Source organism: Eleutherodactylus coqui, chromosome 1 (assembly GCF_035609145.1).
Source record: "Eleutherodactylus coqui strain aEleCoq1 chromosome 1, aEleCoq1.hap1, whole genome shotgun sequence".
NCBI lineage: Eukaryota > Metazoa > Chordata > Amphibia > Anura > Eleutherodactylidae > Eleutherodactylus > Eleutherodactylus coqui.
Window position 1 is genome coordinate 50705380 of NC_089837.1, and position 20462 is coordinate 50725841.

Here is a 20462-nt window from a genome sequence, read left to right on the forward strand (position 1 = left end):
CCAACTGTGGCGAAATTCTGGGCTTTTCAACAATAAAAAATTACAAAATCAAAGAAAGGAATGCTTAACTTCTCGTACTGTTTTTCAAAATGCCTTTCTCCGGGTCTTAAAAAACAATTCCATTTGTGTTTTTATATTTTACAATTTTTTTGTTTTTTTATTTAATATCTAGGACTAGCACTGATAGGCCAGACCTGACATTTGTCTGTATGTAAGCATTGTCGTTTCCTTTCCTTTTTTATTTGATTTTATGTTTTGCAGTGTTTTTCAGAGATTTAAGGTTTTTCCATGTTTTGATATTTTTCTCAGATGAAGTGAAGTCCCATTTGCATGCATGTTAAACAGCTGCCACTCCAGTAGCGTTGTTCACAGCCTTCTGTGCAGCTTCTTTAGCCTGATGGGCTTGCAGCACAGCAACTGCTTCATCAACCTTAGAGCGGAGAGATTCTGGTGACTCATGCATGTGGAGAAGTTCAGAGTTATCAATTTCCAGCAACATGCCTGTGATTTTACCAGCCAGTGTTGGGTGCATGGCTTGAATAAGAGGGAAGAGACGCTCACCTAGCATTTGTTTCTGTTCCTGTGGCGGAGCAGAGGCCAGCATAGAAGCAGTCAAAGGCTCTTGTCCTTGCACATGGACAGCAGGCTGCTGCATAGCAACTTGTGGCTGAGCATTAAGGTGTTGCTGAGGATTACGAACACCAGCAGCATATTTATATTGAGGAACAGAGCGCACTGTGGAAGTGGCGGCTGCTGCAGTGGCGGCTGTAGGACGAGGTCCCATTGTTTGGGTTGAAGTATTTGCAACACGTTGAGCTGATAAAACACGTGGGACTGAAGAGGCTGGTCTCATTGTACTGAAGGTTGGAGGTCTTGGAGCAGCAGGTCTGATGGCTCCTGGCATATTCTGGAATGGGTGGGGTCTAGCACCTTGTGCCGTCCAACGGGGATTAGGTCTAAGCTGAGCTATTTGTCCAGCTGGGTAGTATGCAGCACGATTTTGAGCCCGTGGAATAGCTGCCATGAAGTAGCTGGATGGTGGTGGTTGATAAGGATTGATGACTGGGTTGGGTACAGCCCTCACACTGGTCATTCTCTGCATATACTGGTTGGTCAGATGGGCTTGACGTTCCTCCTTGCGTTGTGCCAAGGCAACATATAACAGCTTGGTGGCCATAATCCTACCATTCATTTCTGTGACAGCTTTGGTTGCCTCTTCTGGGGAGGAGAAACAAACAAAGCCGAATCCTTTGCTACGTCCACCTTCCATCATGACCTTTGCACTGGTGATGGTACGGAAAGGAGAGAATTCTTTCCGCAATCTTTCATCATCAATTCCATCATCAAGATTTTTTACGTAAAGATTGACTCCCTGATATCTGGTGATTCGGTCCTGCTTCATTTGCTCAAACTTTCTCTTAAGCTCAGTTTGCCTTTCAACTTTTTTCTGGGCTCTTCCAACATAAATAGCCTTACCATTCATGTCTTTACCATTCATTTCATCAACAGCTTTTTGTGCATCCTCGTGTCTCTCAAAGCTGATGAAGCCAAATCCCTTGGACTTCCCACTTTCATCAGTCATAACTTTAACACTAAGAGCTGGTCCATATTTGCCAAACAATTCCTTGAGCCATTCATCATCCATGTCTTCACCAAAGATCTTGATATAAACATTCGTGAACTCTTTAGCTCTAGCTCCAAGTTCAGCTTCTCATTCCTTACGTGACTTGAAACGGCCAACAAACACTTTGCGGTCATTTAAAAGCATGCCATTCATCTTGTCAATGGCCCTCTCTGCAGCTTCCTGGGTTTCAAAGTGTACAGATCCATATCCCTTAGATCCATTTTCATCACAAACAACCTTGCAAGACAAGATATTGCCAAAGGCAGAAAATGTATCATAGAGGGCTTTACTATCAATGGATTTGTCAAGGTTTTTGATGAAAATGTTGCCAACACCACTCTTACGGAGAGATGGGTCACGCTGAGACCACATGATGCGAACAGGTCTGCCCTTAATGACATCAAAGTTCATGGTATCCAGAGCACGTTCAGCATCTGCTGGCTGCTGGAAGTTGACGTAAGCATAGCCAAGAGATCGCCGGGTAATCATGTCTCTGCATACTCTGATTGACAAAATGGGACCAGCAGGACTGAACTTTTCATACAGCATAGCTTCTGTGACATCGGGGTGGAGGTCCCCAACATACAGGGAGGCCATGGGGTAGCTAGGAGCACTTGGATTCATATTGGCTGGTGGTTAAGGTTAAACGATGTCGGAGCGTGTCCTCGGCTTCCTGTAACAGTTCCGCTGCGGTTCTCTCTTCACTTCTCTTCACGTTACTTATTCCGGTTTTTTTATCTTGTGTAGTTTTTTTTTCCCCCTAGCGTTAAAACGAAGAGCGGGCGGCGGCGGCGGGGCGTCCTCTCTTGTTAAAATCAACTGAAAATAAAATAAAAGGTGTGGAGGAAGAGCTGAGGGGATTTTTCTGGGTTTTTTTGAAGGGATTTTGTGCTTTTTTTAATAAGAAATGTGTGCCGAGGCTCCGGAGCACACACCACACACAGCACTAACAGCCGGGGTAGAGGGGAAAAGCCCTTGGGGTCATGTTTGACCCAATCTTTCCTTTACTCCCAATGTTCAGTCACTTGCTCACTCATCTCACCTGCACCTCAAAAACATCTCCCGAATCCACCATTTCCTCCCTGTGGAAACATCAAAAGCTCTTATTGTTGCACATGTTTACCCTCAGTTTTATTACTGCAGCTCACTATTGGTCAGTCTTCCTCTCAAAAAACTCTAATATCTTCTTTCCATCCTAAATACAGCAGCCAGGCTCATCTTTTTTGTCCAACTGCTACACTGATGCCTCCACCCTGTGCCAGTCACTGCATTGGTTTTCTGTCAAATACAGAATACAATTTAAACTTATCACTCTCATCCACAAGGCCCTCCACCATGTTACTCAGCTCCTCCAACATCTCTGTCTACCACCTTACCATGATCTTCGCTCTACTAAGGACCTCAGAGTAAATTCTCCTCTAATCTTAACCTCCCAATCCCCACTGGAAAACCCATTCTTCACACTGCATTACCCGCACACCCTTTTGCACCTCTTACCTGTCTTTACACAATTATGGCTGGTGATCTACTCACACAGCTATTTGTATACATGCAAAGCAAAATATATATACATATTGAACCCTTTGCATTTTGCAATCTACATTAATTGTGACATATATGGGGTTAACAGTAGGGATCAATGTTCCTATTGGTCCCCGCTGTTGCAGCGGGAGACCAGATATCAGTCACAGCCGACTCCCACTGCTGGATGGTGCAAGCTCACTTCTGAACCCATGCTATCCACAGGACATACGTTCACTTCCTTTTGCATTAGGTATCCCCAAGCCAGGATGTAAACTTACATCCTGTAGTGTTAAGGGGTTAATCTGTACAATAAGGTTCCATATCTAGTTGGAGGGTGAAATGCTATTAAAAGTGTAAACCATGACATGGAGTGACCCTAAAATTTTGGGCTGCATAAAGTTTGATCGGGAACATACTGCAGCATATTGCTCCTTTATCTAGCCTATTTTGGTCTATTTTATCGCTCTAGGTTACACACCTATAATGTGATTGCTGTCACTGTGAGGCCTTAATGTTGTCTTACAGTCTTGTGAAGATTTGAATGACCATGTTGTTAGGTCATCTCGACATTATGCTTTCTAGTGGATTTTTTGTTATGCCTATTTTCTTTGGTTTCTTTATGTTTTTCAAAACGTATACTTGGTACAGGCACACAACCATGCTTAATAGTTCCCTGCTACTTACAGTCTCTATAGTTTCTCTGAATATAGGCTCAACTACTCTTTTACTCCTTTACTGATCAATTCTAGCCAATAGCTTTCCCTGAAATGTTCTCTACTCATTACCATGTGCCATATTTTCAGTAATAATGTAAGGGAATTAAATTCCCCCCAAAATCTGAGGAAAGCCTACCAAAAGTATGAAAGTCGTAAATCTGACATAATTTGTATTCAAAACCCCCCATTTCATGCCTAGCTCCTATCCAAATTTTTACTTATGCTTTCATTAAACTTACAACACTATGTTTTGTTTTTTTTTCAAAAAGTAGAGACGTGTTAATATTTCTCTGCAATTCTTTCCCCCTACATGTTGCTCAAACCAACAAAGACTATCAAGGTCGTTACCTAATATTATTATAAGATCTCTATGGCCAAAAGATTTTCTAACATGTATGCCCCAAATGAGTATTAGTTTTTTCATCTTAATATGCAATATTGTCACTACTCTAGATTATACCAAAGTGGTGTGGTGTGGTTTGGTGACATCAACTTTACCTATAATCCTCCAGTTGACTCTACATCCACTACTTCCCCACTTAGGACCAAGAACCAGACTGATGAGATCACTGAAGTATTTCATGCTCTCTTTAGCTGACACTTAGAGGGAATTGAATCCCATAACAAAAAGTTACCTATTTTTCTCCAGCTCATAGGCACCACTCTAGACTAGAGATGAGCGAACGTACTCGTCTGAGCTTGATACTCGTTCGAGTATTAGCGTGTTCGAGATGCTCGTTACTCGTAACGAGTACCACGCGATGTTCGAGTTACTTTCACTTTCATCTCTGAGACGTTAGCGCGCTTTTCTGGCCAATTGAAAGACAGGGAAGGCATTACAACTTCCCCCTGCGACGTTCAAGCCCTATACCACCCCCCTGCAGTGAGTGGCTGGCGAGATCAGGTGTCACCCGAGTATAAAAATCGGCCCCTCCTGCGGCTCGCCACAGATGCGTTCTGACATAGAGGAGGGAAAGTGCTATCTTGTTGGAGCTGCTATAGGGAGAGTGTTAGGAGTATTTTAGGCTTCAAGTACCCCAACGGTCCTTCTTAGGGCCACATCTAACCGTGTGCAGTACTGTGGAGGCTGCTTTTTGCAGTGTTGCACATTTTTTATTTTTTTTGTATATCGGCCGTGCAGAGCATTGCGCCCTGCAGTAATACTCCAGGGCCAGAAGCGCTTAGGCAGGGACAGAAGACATATTGATTGAATATAGGCAGTGGGCCTTTGCAAAAAAATTTTGGGAAAAAAATCTATTTGGGCTGCCTGTGAGTGTCCTCAGTGTTGTGGGTCTGTGCTGGGTGTAGTAGTTGTCCAAATTCATACGCAGCCAGCTAAGTGTTACAGCAGGCTTGCGCAAAATTATTTCCTGGCGTTCCGTAAGCGAAGTCAGCCTCCAACCACAGGCCAATAAGCGGCACATTTAATTACAGCGTTCTGTTTCTGCATTACTGGTAATACAGCATGCTGAGGGGTAGGGGTAGGCCTAGAGGACGTGGGTGCGGCCGAGGACGCGGAGGCCCTAGTCCGGGTGTGGGCACAGGCCGAGTTCCTGATCCAGGTGTATCGCAGCCGACTGCTGCGGGATTAGGAGAGAGGCACGTTTCTGGCGTCCCCACATTCATCGCACAATTAATGGGTCCATGCGGTAGACCTTTATTAGAAAATGAGCAGTGTGATCAGGTCCTGTCGTGGATGGCAGAAAGTGCTTCCAGCAATCAATCGTCCACCCACAGTTCTGCGCCGTCCACTGCTGCAACTCAGAATCCTCTGGCTGCTGCTCTTCCTTCCTCCCAGCCTCCTCACTCCATTACAATGAGACATTCTGAGGAGCGGGCAGACTCCCAGGAACTGTTCTCGGGCCCCTGCTCAGATTGGGCAGCAGTGGTTCCTCTCCCACCAGAGGAGTTTATCGTGACTGATGCCCAACCATTGGAAAGTTCCTGGGGTCCGGGGGATGAGGCTGGGGACTTCGGACAACTGTCTCAAGACCTTTCAGTGGGTGAGGAGGACGATGACGTTGAGACACAGTTGTCTATCAGTGAGGTAGTAGTAAGGGCAGTAAGTCCGAGGGAAAAGCGCACAGAGGATTCTGAGGAAGAGCAGCAGGACAATGAGGTGACTGACCCCACCTGGTTTGCTACGCCTACTGAGGACAGGTCTTCAGGGGGGGAGGCAAGGGCAGCAGCAGGACAGGTTGCAAGAGGCAGTGCAGTGTCCAGGGGTAGAGGCAGGGCCAGACCGAATAATCCACCAACTGGTTCCCAAAGCGCCCCCTCGCGCCATGCCACCCTGCAGAGGCCGAGGTGCTTCAAAGGTCTGGCAGTTTTTCACTGAGAGTGCAGACGACCGACGAACAGTGGTGTGCAACCTTTGTCGCGCCAAGATCAGCCAGGGAGCTACCACCACCAGCCTCACCACCACCAGCATGCGCAGACATATGATGGCCAAGCACCCCACAAGGTGGGACGAAGGCCGTTCACCACCTCCGGTTTGCACCGCTGCCTCTCCCCCTGTGCCCCAACCTGCCACTGAGATCCAACCCCGCTCTGAGGACACAGGCACTACCGTCTCCTGGCCTGCACCCACACCCTCACCTCCGCTGTCCTCGGCCCCATCCAGCAATGTCTGTCAGCGCACCGTCCAGCCGTCGCTAGCACAAGTATTTGAGCGCAAGCGCAAGTACGCCGCCACGCACCCGCACGCTCAAGCGTTAAACGTGCACATAGCCAAATTTATCAGCCTGGAGATGCTGCCGTATAGGGTTGTGGAAACGGAGTCCTTCAAAAGTATGATGGCGGCGGCGGCGGCCCCGCGGTACTCAGTTCCCAGTCGCCACTACTTTTCCCGATGTGCCGTCCCAGCCCTGCACGACCACGTCTCCCGCAACATTGTACGCGTCTTCACCAACACGGTTACTGCCAAGGTCCACTTAACAACGGACACGTGGACAAGCACAGGCAGGCAGGGCCACTATATCTCCCTGACGGCACATTGGGTGAATTTAGTGGAGCTGGGACAGAGTCAGAGCCTGGGACCGCTCACGTCCTACCCACCCCCCGAATTGCGGGCCCCAGCTCGGTGGTGGTATCTGCGGCGGTGTATGCTTCCTCCACTAAACCACCCTCCTCCTCCGCCTCCAACGCAACCTCTGTCTCGCAATCAAGATGTGGCAGCAGCAGCACGTCGCCAGCAGTCGGTGTCGCGCGGCGTGGCAGCATAGCGGTGGGCAAGCGTCAGCAGGCCGTGCTGAAACTACTCAGCTTAGGAGAGAAGAGGCACACGGCCCACGAACTGCTGCAGGGTCTGACAGAGCAGACCGACCACTGGCTTGCGCCGCTGAGCCTCCAACCGGGCATGGTCGTGTGTGACAATGGCCGTAACCTGGTGGTGGCTCTGCAGCTCGGCAGCCTCACGCACGTGCCATGCCTGGCCCATGTCTTTAATTTGGTGGTTCAGAGCTTTCTGAAAAGCTACCCACGCTTGTCAGACCTGCTCGGAAAGGTGCCCCGGCTCTGCGCACATTTCCGCAAGTCCCACACGGACGCTGCCACCCTGCAACATCGGTTTAATCTGCCAGTGCACCGACTGCTGTGCGACGTGCCCACACGGTGGAACTCTACGCTCCACATGTTGGCCAGGCTCTATGAGCAGCGTAGAGCTATAGTGGAATACCAACTCCAACATGGGCGGTGCAGTGGGAGTCAGCCTCCTCAATTATTCTCAGAAGAGTGGGCCTGGTTGGCAGACATCTGCCAGGTCCTTGGAAAGTTTGAGGAGTCTACCCAGGTGGTGAGCGGCGATGCTGCAATCATTAGCGTCACCATTCCTCTGCTATGCCTCTTGAGAAGTTCCCTGCAAAGCATAAAGGCAGACGCTTTGCGCTCGGAAACGGAGGCGGGAGAAGACAGTATGTCGCTGGATAGTCAGAGCACCCTCCTGTCTATATCTCAGCGCGGTGAGGAGGAGGAGGAGGAAGATGAGGAGGAGGGGGAAGAGACAGCTTGGCCCACTGCTGAGGGTACACATGCTGCTTGCCTGCCATCCTTTCAGCGTGTATGGCCAGAGTAGGAGGAGGAGGATCCTGAAAGTGATCTTCCTAGTGAGGACAGCCATGTGTTGCGTACAGGTACCCTGGCACACATGGCTGACTTCATGTTAGGATGCCTTTCTCGTGACCCTCGCGTTACACGCATTCTGGCCACTACGGATTACTGGGTGTACACACTGCTTGACCCACGGTATAAGGAGAACCTTTCCACTCTCATTCCCGAAGATGAAAGGGGTTCGAGAGTGATGCTATACCACAGGACCCTGGCGGACAAACTGATGGTAAAATTCCCATTCGACAGCGCTAGTGGCCGAAGGCGCAGTTCCGAGGGCCAGGTAGCAGGGGAGGCACGGAGATCAGGCAGCATGTACAGCACAGGCAGGGGAAAACTCTCTAAGGCCCTGGACAGCTTTATGGCTCCCCAGCAAGACTGTGTCACCGCTCCCCAGTCAAGGCTGAGTCGGCGGGAGCACTGTAAAAGGATGGTGAGGGAGTACGTAGCCGATCGCACGACCGTCCTCCGTGACGCCTCTGCCCCCTACAACTACTGGGTGTCGAAGCTGGACACGTGGCCTGAACTCGCGCTGTATGCCCTGGAGGTGATTGCTTGTCCTGCGGCTAGCGTCTTGTCAGAGAGGGTGTTTAGTGCGGCTGGGGGAATCATCACAGATAAGCGTACCCGCCTGTCAACCGACAGTGCCGACAGGCTTACCTAAGCGATACCTAAGCAATACGTAGGCTGCACCTGCGGATGGAAGCATCGTTCTCTATCCCCATCAAAAACGGGGACCTTTTTGCTTCATCAATCTGTGTATAATATTCCTCCTGCTCCTCCTCCTGAAACCTCACATAATCACGCCGAGCGGGCAATTTTTCTTAGGCCCACAAGGCTCACTCATATAATTTTTCTAAACAATTTTTAGACGTTTCAATGCTCATTAAAGCGTTGAAACTTTCACCTGAACCAATTTTTATTTTAACTGGGCTGCCTCCAGGCCTAGTTACCAATTAAGCCACATTAACCAAAGCGATTAATGGGTTTCACCTGCCCTCTTGGTTGGGCATGGGCAATTTTTCTCAGGTACATTAGTACTGTTGGTACACCAATTTTTGGGGGCCCTCGCCTACTGTGTAATCAAATTAATTTTTAGCCCACCTGCATTACAGCTGACGTTACATCAGCTGTGTTGGGCACTGCAATGGGATGTATTTATGTACCGCCGGTGGGTTCCAGGGAGCCACCCATGCTGTGGGTCCACAGGGAGTTGTAACTGCATGTGTCCACTTCCAAAGAACCCCAGTCTGACTGGGGCATGCAGTGTGGGCCGAAGCCCACCTGCATTAAAAATGACATTACCTCAGCTGTGATGGGCAATGCAATGGGATATATTTATGTGCCGCCGGTGGCTTCCTGGCACCCACCCATGCTGTCGGTCCACAGGGACTTCACAATAGGGAGTTGTACCTGCCTGTGTCTATGAATTAAAAAGCCTGGTCAGGTTGGGGCATGCAGTGTGGGCCGAAGTCCACCTGCTTTTAATCGGACGTTACCTCAGCTGTGATGGGCACTGCAATGGGATACATTTATGTACAGCCGGTGGGTTCCAGGGAGCCACCCATGCTGTGGGTGCACACGGAATTCCCATTGCGAAGTTGTACCTGCCTGTGACTATTTATAAAAAAACGCGGTCTGACTGGGGCATGCAGACACCTTGACAGAATGAATAGTGTGTGGCACATAGGTTCCCCATTGCTATGCCCACGTGTGCAGCTCCAGATGGAGGTGGCACTGGATTGGATTTCTCATTGCTTCTGTACAGCATTGTGGGCTATCGCCCCGCCCCTTTTAAAAAGGGTCGCTGCCTAGCCGTGCCAACCCTCTGCAGTGTGTGCCTGCGGTTCCTCCTCATGGCAGACGCACTTATAAATAGACATGCGTGTGGCGTGGCATGAGGGCAGCTGAAGGCTGGGCAGGGACAGTTTGGTGTGCGCTGTGGACACTGGGTCGTGGGGGGGGGGGGGTTGGGCAGCATGTAACCCAGGAGAAGTGGCAGCGGAGTGTCATGCAGGCAGTGATTGTGCTTTGTTGGAGGTAGTGTGGTGCTTAGCTAAGGTATGCATTGCTAATGAGGGCTTTTCAGAAGTAAACGTTGTTGGGAGGGGGGGGGGCACTCTTGCCGCTATTGTGGCTTAATAGTGGGACCTGGGAACTTGAGATGCAGCCCAACATGTAGCCCCTCGCCTGCCCTATCTGTTTGCTGTGTCGCTCCCATCACTTTCTTGAATTGCCCAGATTTTCTCAAACGAAAACCTTAGCGCGCATCGGCGATATACAAAAATGCTCGGGTCGCCCATTGACTTCAATGGGGTTCGTTATTCGAAACGAACCCTCGAGCATCGCGAAAAGTTCGTCTCGAGTAACGCGCACCCGAGCATTTTGGTGCTCGCTCATCTCTACTCTAGACTGAACTGGATTCTCACTAACACGGTCTCATTACTGCTGTTAACCTATTCCCATCACATGGTTTGTGACTGGTCAGATCATGATGCTGTATTCTCAGAAATCATATTCGATCCCCAAACCAGGATACCATACACTTGGAAATTTAATGTAGGGTTACTCACTAATCCTGATATTACTGCCGCAGTCATAGAAAAGTTAGGAGATTATTTTCATATGAATGATTTTAACTCAACATCAGTAGTTGTTTGCTGGCTAATGCTAAAAGCAAGAATCCGAGGCATCTTTATTTCCTTTGCCTGACAATTAAAGATAGCAAGTACATGAGCCCAATCTAATTTAGAATACAAAATAATGAAATTAAAATCAGTTTATAAATGGCACTTATCATTGTAAACAATTAGAGATACCAAATTAGTACTGAATGATATATGCATGTGCAACACCAAGAAGGCAATAGCTTAGACACAAGCATCATATTTCTAATCTACAAGACAGACTCTTGGCACACAAAGATAGAGAATGACAAACTCCCAATGCTATCCATAAAATCCAGATTAAACCAGGCCACTTCACCTCTAATCCTGATAAAATTCATAAAATTTTTCAAAAACACTACCGAAAACTGTATCCAGCCTCCAAGACTTTATCCCATATCAGCAGTATAGCACCCATACCTCTCATCAAACTGCTCCCTTTTGCAAAGTGACAGGTGCCACCAGTAGTGTTTACTACAAAGATCCAGAGTCCCCTGAACCCTTAGATGGCCTGCGAGAATAGATAAGTGACTCTTCAATGACTCTGAGACACAAGGTCTCTGGCTCAAACCATCTGCCCTCTGGTACTCCCGAGGGAGCATCCTGCTGACAATTTTGTAGATGAGGAACGAGATCAGATTCTACAGCCCAGGTGCAAAGATATTCTCAGGAGCCACTGTCTCACTTTCCGGCGAACCGAAACTCAGTGAGAGGACTTCTTCTCCCCTGGAATATATGTAACGACAAGGTTAAACCTGGCGAAAAACAATGCCCACCTGGCCTGACAAGCTGTGAGTCTCTTAGCATTGGCGAAATATACCAAGTTTTTATGATCGGTATACATGGTAATGGGATGCCTTACCCCCTCAAGATGGTGACGCCACTCTTCTAGAGACCACTTAATCACCAATAACTCACGATTATCTACATTGTAGTTATGTTCCGCCGAACTGAACTTCCACGAGAAGAACGCACATGGACTATACCCAGGTCTCCTGCTGACTTCCTGAGACAATATAGCCCCCGCCCCCATCTCAGATGCATCGACCTCAGTGAAGAATGGTCGCCGTCTGTCAGGCTGTACTAGCAGTGGGGCAGCTGAAAACGCCCTTTTGAGACGACTAAAAGCCTCTAGGGCCTCTGGCGACCATCTTACCAAGTCTGCACCCTTCTTGGTAAGATCGGTCGGGGGTTGAGCAATAACAGAATAATTCTTAATGAATCTACGGTAGAAATTTGTGAAACCTAAAAACCACTGGAGAGCTTTCAGGTTATCTGACCCATTGGGAGATTGCTGCCACTTTATCAGACTCGATTTCAATCTCCGTGGGTGAAATCACATAACCAAGGAAAGATACTTGTTAAGTACCAAAAATGCATTTCTCCAACTGGACAAAAAGTTGGTACTCACGCAAATGGGTCAGAACCAGCCTCAGGTGCCACACATGTGAATCGCAGTCTGGGGAGTACACCAAAATGTCATCGAGGTATATGAGCAAAAATACCCCCTGGAAGTCACGGAAGACCGCGTTCATAAACTCTGGAATACAGCGGGGGCATTACAAAGTCTGAGGGGCATGACAAGACATTCAAAATGTCCGAACGAGGTGTTGAATGCAGTCTTCCACTCATCTCCCTTTCGGATGCGAATTAAATTGTAAGTTCCCCTTAAGTCCAATTTGAAAAACCAGTGGGCCCCTACCACCTGATTCAATGAATCAGGGGGAAGGAGCACTGGTTCTTCACTGTAATTTTATTCCAAGCCCGATAATCCACACAAGGTCTTAATGTCCCATCCTTCTTCTCTACAAAGGAGAGACCTGGCCCGGCAGGGGAACTGGACGGCTTGATATGTCCAGAGACTCTGAAATATAGGACTTAAGGGCTTCATGCTCACGCCCAGACAAATTGAAAATGGCTCCCTTAGGGATGGGACTGTCGGGGATCAAAACAATACCACAGTCCCACTCCCTATGGGAAGGCAACGCCTCAGACAGGTTCTTGGAAAATACATGATGAAAATCAGACAAATACTCAGGAATAAGTATGGCATCTGCTGAACACATGGATATAGTAGCTAAGTGACTATGACAGGACAATCCCCAATGCGTCAATTCCTGAGTGGACCAATCAAATCGGGGATTGTGCAGTGCCAACCAGGGCATACCAAGCACTACATCAATAGACATCCTTTCCATTACCAAGAATGACAGATTCTTAGAATGGAGAGCACTCACAGTGAACTGTAACATGGAAGTCCTCTATTGTACAACCCCTGCAGACAGAGGGGTAGAATCAATACTAGTGAAGCGTATGGGAATCTTTAACACCGAGAATTCAGTCATCAGAGGTCTGACAAAACTTAAACTAATCAAATGGGCGGCATCACCCGAATCAATAAAAGCTTGACCAGACCGAGTGAAATTCTGGAAGCCAATCTGACAAGGCACCAACAACTTAGGGAGTACCTGTGATCCTAGGCGATCCTCCCAAAAATCACCTAGGATCTGAAGTTTTCCGCCGTTTCAGACTGATGTTGTAGACGCTTCTGAGGACAGGTCGCTACACGATGTCCGGCTTTCCCACAATACAGGCAGAGGCGATAAACCGTCGATGTTCCTTGTGACTTAGGTGATCCACTTCCATAGGCTCAGCACCAGAAGTTGGCATGGGAGAAGTGGGAGCGGGTCTGCTGGATTCCCTAGCCTTACGGGCCTGAAGTTCCTCTTTTCTAGATCTCAGCCCCCTGTCAGCTTTGAAACCCCAATTCCATTGCATCATTGAGTGTCACGGGAACGGGTTGAGAAATGAGTAGATCCTTGACAGAAGGATCCGCGTCAGAAAGACCCAACAAAAACACATCTTTAAGGGCGCTATCGTTCCAAGAGGTTTCACCTGCATACAGTCTAAATTTAGAGCAATAGTCCTCTACCCACTGCTGCCCCTGACGTAGAGACATGAGATGGGATACCGCCAACCCCGCACGGTCCAGCTCATCAAAAATATCTCAAGTTCCCGAAAAAACAAATCAACTGACTGTAGGCAAGCTGACCTCTCGGGTAAGGAGTAGGCCCATGTCTTGGGGAAACCCCGAAGTAAGGACATAATCAATCCAAATTTCTGGGATTCTGAGCCAGAGGAGCGGGGCCGCATCCGAAAATACAATCTACATGCCTGCTGAAAAACAAAAAACTTGCTCCTCTCCCCTGAAAATACCTCAGGAAGAGGACACTTGGGCTCAGGAATAGAAGGGGCGGTAGAAACATGCACTAACTCCCGCTGCTCCTGGGCCGCCATACGACCGGACAGGTCTTGGATCACGACCACTAAATCCTGCAACTGACTTGTGAGGGTACTCATGGCCTCCATTGGAGAGTCATTTTAAGGGCCAGTTATTATGTTATGGTATACTACCCTTGATACACCAACCCAGGTGCCCTAGATCTCACCTACAAACCCTGTCCCTGCCTACTTGCCTTTTCTCCTGGCCAACCCCAGGCAGGCAACTGCACGGTGATCCCTACTCTCACTGGGGACCAAAAAAGGGACGCTGGCGTACCTGGATGGAAAGGGTAGAATACTGACAGCAAAGGCAGATGTACAGTAAATAGCCAACATGAACAATACTAAGCATAACTGAGACAGATGGAAAAACCTGGCAGATAATAGCAAAGTAGGTGACCAACCGAGGCAGACTAGCTAGCACACTGAGGGAAACCAATAACTGGCAGTGATTGCCAGTCTCTGCCTGGCATTTAAACAAAAGCCTCCGCACAGGGGCGGAAAGAGGGAGACAGCCAACTCCCAACAAAACATAATAAAAGGGAGCTCGTGCATGGCAGCTGCACCAACAGGTGCGCGCGAACGGCGCCGCGCGCCACCAGCACCACACCACCCACGCCGGCCAGGCACCCGCGTCCCCGGCAGCCGGACAAGAAGATGGGGGACGCACCTTGACCGCGGGACCCCACACATCGCCAAGCCGGGAGGACCAGCAACCGGCGCATGGTAACACTGTATTTGGGTATTCTGGTATGTGTAACTCTCACAATTTCTTTTTGAAATGTCTATAAAAGCTGTAGGAAAGATTTCACTACTTAGGGCTAATCAAGAGCTATCAAAAAAGATGGCTCTCTCATTGTTACATGGTACAATTAACACCCAGTGCCTTCCTCACTGACTGGAATCATTGGTATTAATTATATAAGCCAAAGGCCTTTTAGCCACACTGAAGCTTGGCAGGAAGTCATTGGGGTATACGCCCACAAATATTCCCAAAGTATAAGAATCAGATTTAAGGACATTCGTAAGTTGAAGAGTGTTCATATTTAGTTGTAATCATATAGGACTTCTCTTTTGTGATTTATTTCAAGAATAGTAGGGATGATGGTGTATACTATCATATTTACAGTATGTGGAGTACGGATAGTGAATCTTATTTCCACTCGCAGGTTTCCCTTTTTAATGAGGGAGAAGTGTGTATCCGGCTTCAAGTCTGCCTATACTTCTGCTATTGGAATGTTACAGGGGTCTGCCTATACTTCTGCTACAGGAATGTTACTGGGGTATGCCTATACTTTTACTACAGAGATGTTACTGGGGTCTGCCTATACTTCTGCTATAGGAATGTTACAGGGGTCTGCCTATACTTCTGCTACAGGAATGTTACTAGGGTCCACCTATACTTTGACTACAGAAATGTTACTGGGGTCTGCCTATACTTCTGCTACAGGAATGTTACTGGGGTCTGCCTACACTTTTGCTACAGGAATGTTACTGGGGTCCACCTATACATTTACTACAGAAATGTTACTGGAGTCTGTGTATAATTCTGCTACATGAATATTACAGGGGTCTGCCTATACTTCTGCTACAGGAATGTTACTGGGGTCTGCCTATTCTTTTACTACAGAAATGTTACTGGGGTCTGCCTATACTTCTACTACATGAATATTACAGGGGTCTGCCTATACTTCTGCTACAGGAATGTTACTGGGGTCTGCCTACACTTTTGCTACAGGAATGTTACTGGGGTCCACCTATACATTTACTACAGAAATGTTACTGGAGTCTGTGTATACTTCTGCTACATGAATATTACAGGGGTCTACCTATACTTCTGCTACAGGAATGTTACTGGGGTCTGCCTATTCTTTTACTACAGAAATGTTACTGGGGTCTGCCTATACTTCTACTACATGAATATTACAGGGGTCTGCCTATACTTCTGCTACAGGAATGTTACTGGGGTCTGCCTACACTTTTGCTACAGGAATGTTACTGGGGTCCACCTATACATTTACTACAGAAATGTTACTGGAGTCTGTGTATACTTCTGCTACATGAATATTACAGGGGTCTACCTATACTTCTGCTACAGGAATGTTACTGGGGTCTGCCTATTCTTTTACTACAGAAATGTTACTGGGGTCTGCCTATACTTCTACTACATGAATATTACAGGGGTCTGCCTATACTTCTGCTACAGGAATGTTACTGGGGTCTGCCTACACTTTTGCTACAGGAATGTTACTGGGGTCCACCTATACATTTACTACAGAAATGTTACTGGAGTCTGTGTATACTTCTGCTACATGAATATTACAGGGGTCTGCCTATACTTCTGCTACAGGAATGTTACTGGGGTCTGCCTATTCTTTTACTACAGAAATGTTACTGGGGTCTGGCATACTTCTGCTACAGGAATGTTACAGGATTGGAGCATTCACAGGAAGCGTTAGTGATTACAGCGTCACTGTATACCTGTGGTGGTTACTTTTGCGACACCTCCTGCTTCAAACCAATCTTTGGTGTTAGTATGTGCTGCTGCATTGTGGAGATGTGTAGAAGTGCTGGCACCTGAGTCACCTTTATGCCCACATTTGCGACTCCTGATAATTTTGTGACGGAGGTGGCACAGGATTCGCATGATAATCGTATGTCAATTTATCATCAATTCTCAACAGCATTGTGGGCTATCACTATCGCCCACACTTTTAAAGAGGATCGCTGCCTGGCCCTGCCAACCCTCTGCAGTGTGTGCCTCCGGTTCCTCCTCATGGCAGACGCACAGAGAAATAGACATGAGTGGTGTGGCTATGAAGCAAGCGTGTGTCATGAGGGCAGCTGAACGCTGCGCAGGGAAACTTTTGTGTGCGCTGTGGATGCAGGGTCATGCGGGGGCTTGGACAGCAATGCCAGCATGTAACCCAGGAGAAGAGGCAGCGGTGTCACCCGCAGGCAGTGATTGTCCTTGGTTGCAGCTAGTGTGGTGCTTAGCTAAGATGTGATTTGCTAATGAGGGTTTGTCCAAAGTAAATTGTTAGGTGGGTGATGCCAGACTCTTGCCCCCATTTTGGCTTAATAGTGGGACCTGGGAGCCTCAGATGCAGCCATGCATGCTGCCCCTGCCTTTCCCTATCCGTTTCTGTGGTGTTTCCATGACTTTCTGATGTTTTCTGGTGTTTGACAAGTCATCAGCTATGCGGAGCATCGGTCCCATACAAAAATGCTCGAGCACGCCATTGACTTCAATAGGGTTCGTTACTCGAAACGAACTCTTGAGCATTACGAAAAGTTTGACTTGAGCAATGAGCACCCGAACATTTTGGTGCTCGCTCATCTCTAGTTACTATATCTCCCCCTTCAAATAGGGCTAAGTATACAGATCTTTCACTAGGAGATATTACCGCACTTTTTATGGAGAGATGGGAGAAAATAAAAAAGTACACCTATTAAATTGGGCACGGGACTTGGGAGAAAAGTTCTCTCCAAAGCAATGGCTATCGTCTTTTGATTGGGCAAACAAATCCACGATGCGTGCTAATGTTTTACAATCCCATTATAAACTATTAACTAGGTGTTACTATACACCCTCTAAATTGGCGAGAAGATTTCCCAACATCAATGATAGATGCTTAAGAGACTATGGACATGAAGGGACTATCTTTCACTTGACATGGGACTTTTCAAAGATACGTTTGCACTGGGACGAGATATTTCAAATTACACAAATGACAATGGATTACAAAATCTCTAAAAGCCCCAAAATAGCTTTGTTGCTGGGATGGGAAGTGTTTTCCCCTTAGTTTCGGAAATGGGCTTGCCATTTCATGCTAACCACTAAACTCATGTTAACTAGAAGGTGAAGATCTGCTATTCCCCCTAATACCAAACAGTTAGAGAAAGTGCTGGCAGATCACTGTACATACGAGACTATTTGCTTTAAATAATACAAGTTTGTCCAGGTTTTATCAGATGTGGAACTCCTGGATACATCATGCTTCAAAATGGAGATGTCTATGACCTTTAGTCCATTGACTTCTCAGGTTTATCGATCAAACTTTTATTTAGTTATCTAATGCTTAATGTTTTAGAGCATAAAATATCACAACTAAACTCAGAATCTCACAAAGATAGGAGGAGAAAAAGGACACAACGCAACACTAAGGCCTCCTTCCCACGAACGGATTTCCGCCGCGTAATTTGCGGCGAAAATCCGCTGCGTTGCCCGCAGCTATTAGAGTTCTATTGAACCTAATAGCTCAGGGCACACGGTGCGGAATTCCACCGCGGAATTCTGCACCGTGAAATCTCCCGTCCTCACACGCAGCATGCTCTATTTGCCGCGGGTGTACGCGCTGACGGCTTCCATTGCAGTCAATGGAAGCCGTCCGTTCACGCTATCTCCCGCTGTAGCACAGTGGAAGATAGCGTGAAAACGCTTCCCCGCCCACCGCCGCATCATATGACGCGGCCGGCGCGTCACATGACACGGCCGGCCGCGTCATGTGACACGGTGGGCGTGTCATGTGATGCGGCGGCAGTGGACGGGAAATCATCATGCGGGAGCAAGGACGCCGGATCCGCCGGTAAGTATGGGGTCTCGGGGGGCGCTGTGATGGGCTTTGCCGTGGAATATTCCGCGGCGGAGACCATCACGGCCGTGTGCAGCCGGCCTAAAAGGGGTTGAATTATTCATTGTAATTGAGGGTTATTTAATATTGGGAAATTAGAAAGATCTCTTGTTGAAATGTAAGGTATTAGATTGACAGCCATTATTCCCTCCTGAAGGCAAATAAATATACACATAATGATACACATGGACATCCAAGATTCCAAATACATTCTCAAATTGTTTTGAATATACTAAGAAAATAAGGGTTTACAGAAGCCAAGTTTGAGAGGCTGATGTTCTAAGTGTGTTATTCCTCTTTCAACATGTTTTTGAAATCAATACAACTATTTTCCATTGTAAAATACACCTTGCACTACGGTGACTATAATGCATATGTGATTTATGTATAACATTCATTGCTATTAAAAGTGTAAATAGTATTACTTAAACAATACAAAAGTGAAGTGTAATGCAATGGAACTATATTATGTTGAAAAACAAACAAAAACAATTTTGATAAAGAAAATAATGTTGAAGCGCAAATGTGGCCCCAAATCTTTATTACTGCTTCGGAATTGCCAAACAAATCTTGATAAAACAAAGCCTATATGATGTCCGATATCTTAGCTACATGAAAAAGAAAACCGCATGAAAACCAAGGCAGCAGTTCTTAAGCTATAAGTAAATGTTTTATAGCAGACAGTTATAATATTATTATCCAAGTATTTTCTATTTAATTTAGTTTTTGTAGCATTACCTGTATTTTTTATAGTTAAAGGCTACGGTAACCTTTGTGCAGGAAAAATCAAAGCACACATTTCCTAAGATGCTGCAGAAAATAAACTATTCACTTATCTGTGTTTTTCTCCTCATACTGTTTGCAGTATTTCCTACATTCAAATTTCCTGGCTGTGAGGGGTGGGTGATCTCAGGTGGTCTTTATCATGAATGCACACAAACTTATCTATGCCTCCCCTCTTCCTGAGGCTGTGTAGCATAACTACACAGCTATGTCATCCTCTCTGAGCAGCTGCTGGCCCCATTCCCCCTCACAACTGGCAAGAGCAGAAAATTTATCAAAAGCTGCCCTATGTTCCCTATAGGTTGAATTTTCCCTGATGTCTGAATGGGAAGTCACAAAATGTTGCCATTTAGGGGACCCGCAATTCTAAATGCAGCCTCACTTTTATGCACAAGTTTGGGACCATTCTTTTATATTTTGAGCAGTTTGCCAAACATTTAAGATTAGTAAATAGCCTTATTTTGCATGAACACAACTATAAAGAGAGATAAGTACATCAGACAACAATGTTGTTCATTAATTACGAGAAATTGCACAGATCTCATGTTTTTGTGGGAGAACAATAAAGCCAGCAGCAGCACTGAGATCCAGCTTTGCCCCAGGAGGAACCTTAAATGTGAAATTCTGTAGCAGCTTTGTAAAGAAGAGGAAAAGCTCCATTTTAGCCATGGTTGCTCCAGCGCAACCTCTCTTCCCTACAACAGAAACATAAAGAATATTAGTCCATCATTGGGTCTGGTAGCAGACAGTCCACCTAAATTGTTGAGGTGTTCAACATCTTTACATTAGTGTTGCTTACCTGCAGAAAATGGTAAAAAGGCCTCAATTTTGACAAAGTTTCCATCAGCGTCCAGAAAATGTTGAGGGTAAAATTCGTCAGGTTTCTTGAAGTACTTGGCATCTCGTAGGACAGAGGTCAGCGATGGAATTATGTAAGTCCCCTGAAAAGATTTATAAATGATTCTCTCGATTGCCAAAAAAAAAATTAAAGGGAATAATACAATCTTTTGGCAGCTTCTCAGGCCCATGATATATATTTATTGGATTGATGGTAGTAGGTCAGAAAGCTAGTCTATGCCTGTGCATTTACACTTACAGATAACCATCCTTATTGTAAAGAGTTGAGATA

General features: G+C 46.7%; 1 protein-coding gene and 1 pseudogene across 2 annotated transcripts in view; both read right to left on the reverse strand.

Annotated features, from left to right (window-relative positions):
• Positions 1 to 176: 176 nt before the first annotated feature.
• On the reverse strand, positions 177 to 2376 carry LOC136620726 (polyadenylate-binding protein 1 pseudogene; annotated as a pseudogene).
• Positions 2377 to 19256: 16880 nt separating this feature from the next.
• Positions 19257 to 20462, reverse strand: part of LOC136620727 (cytochrome P450 2C5-like) — a 78788-nt gene continuing 77582 nt past the window's right edge. For both annotated transcript variants that reach the window (XM_066595670.1, XM_066595673.1), the window contains 2 exons: positions 20133 to 20274; positions 19257 to 20028 (listed from right to left, as the gene is read on the reverse strand). In XM_066595670.1, coding sequence (XP_066451767.1) covers positions 19850 to 20028; positions 20133 to 20274 — 321 coding nt within the window. In that variant the 3' untranslated portion in view covers positions 19257 to 19849. The remainder of the gene's footprint in view (positions 20029 to 20132; positions 20275 to 20462) is intronic.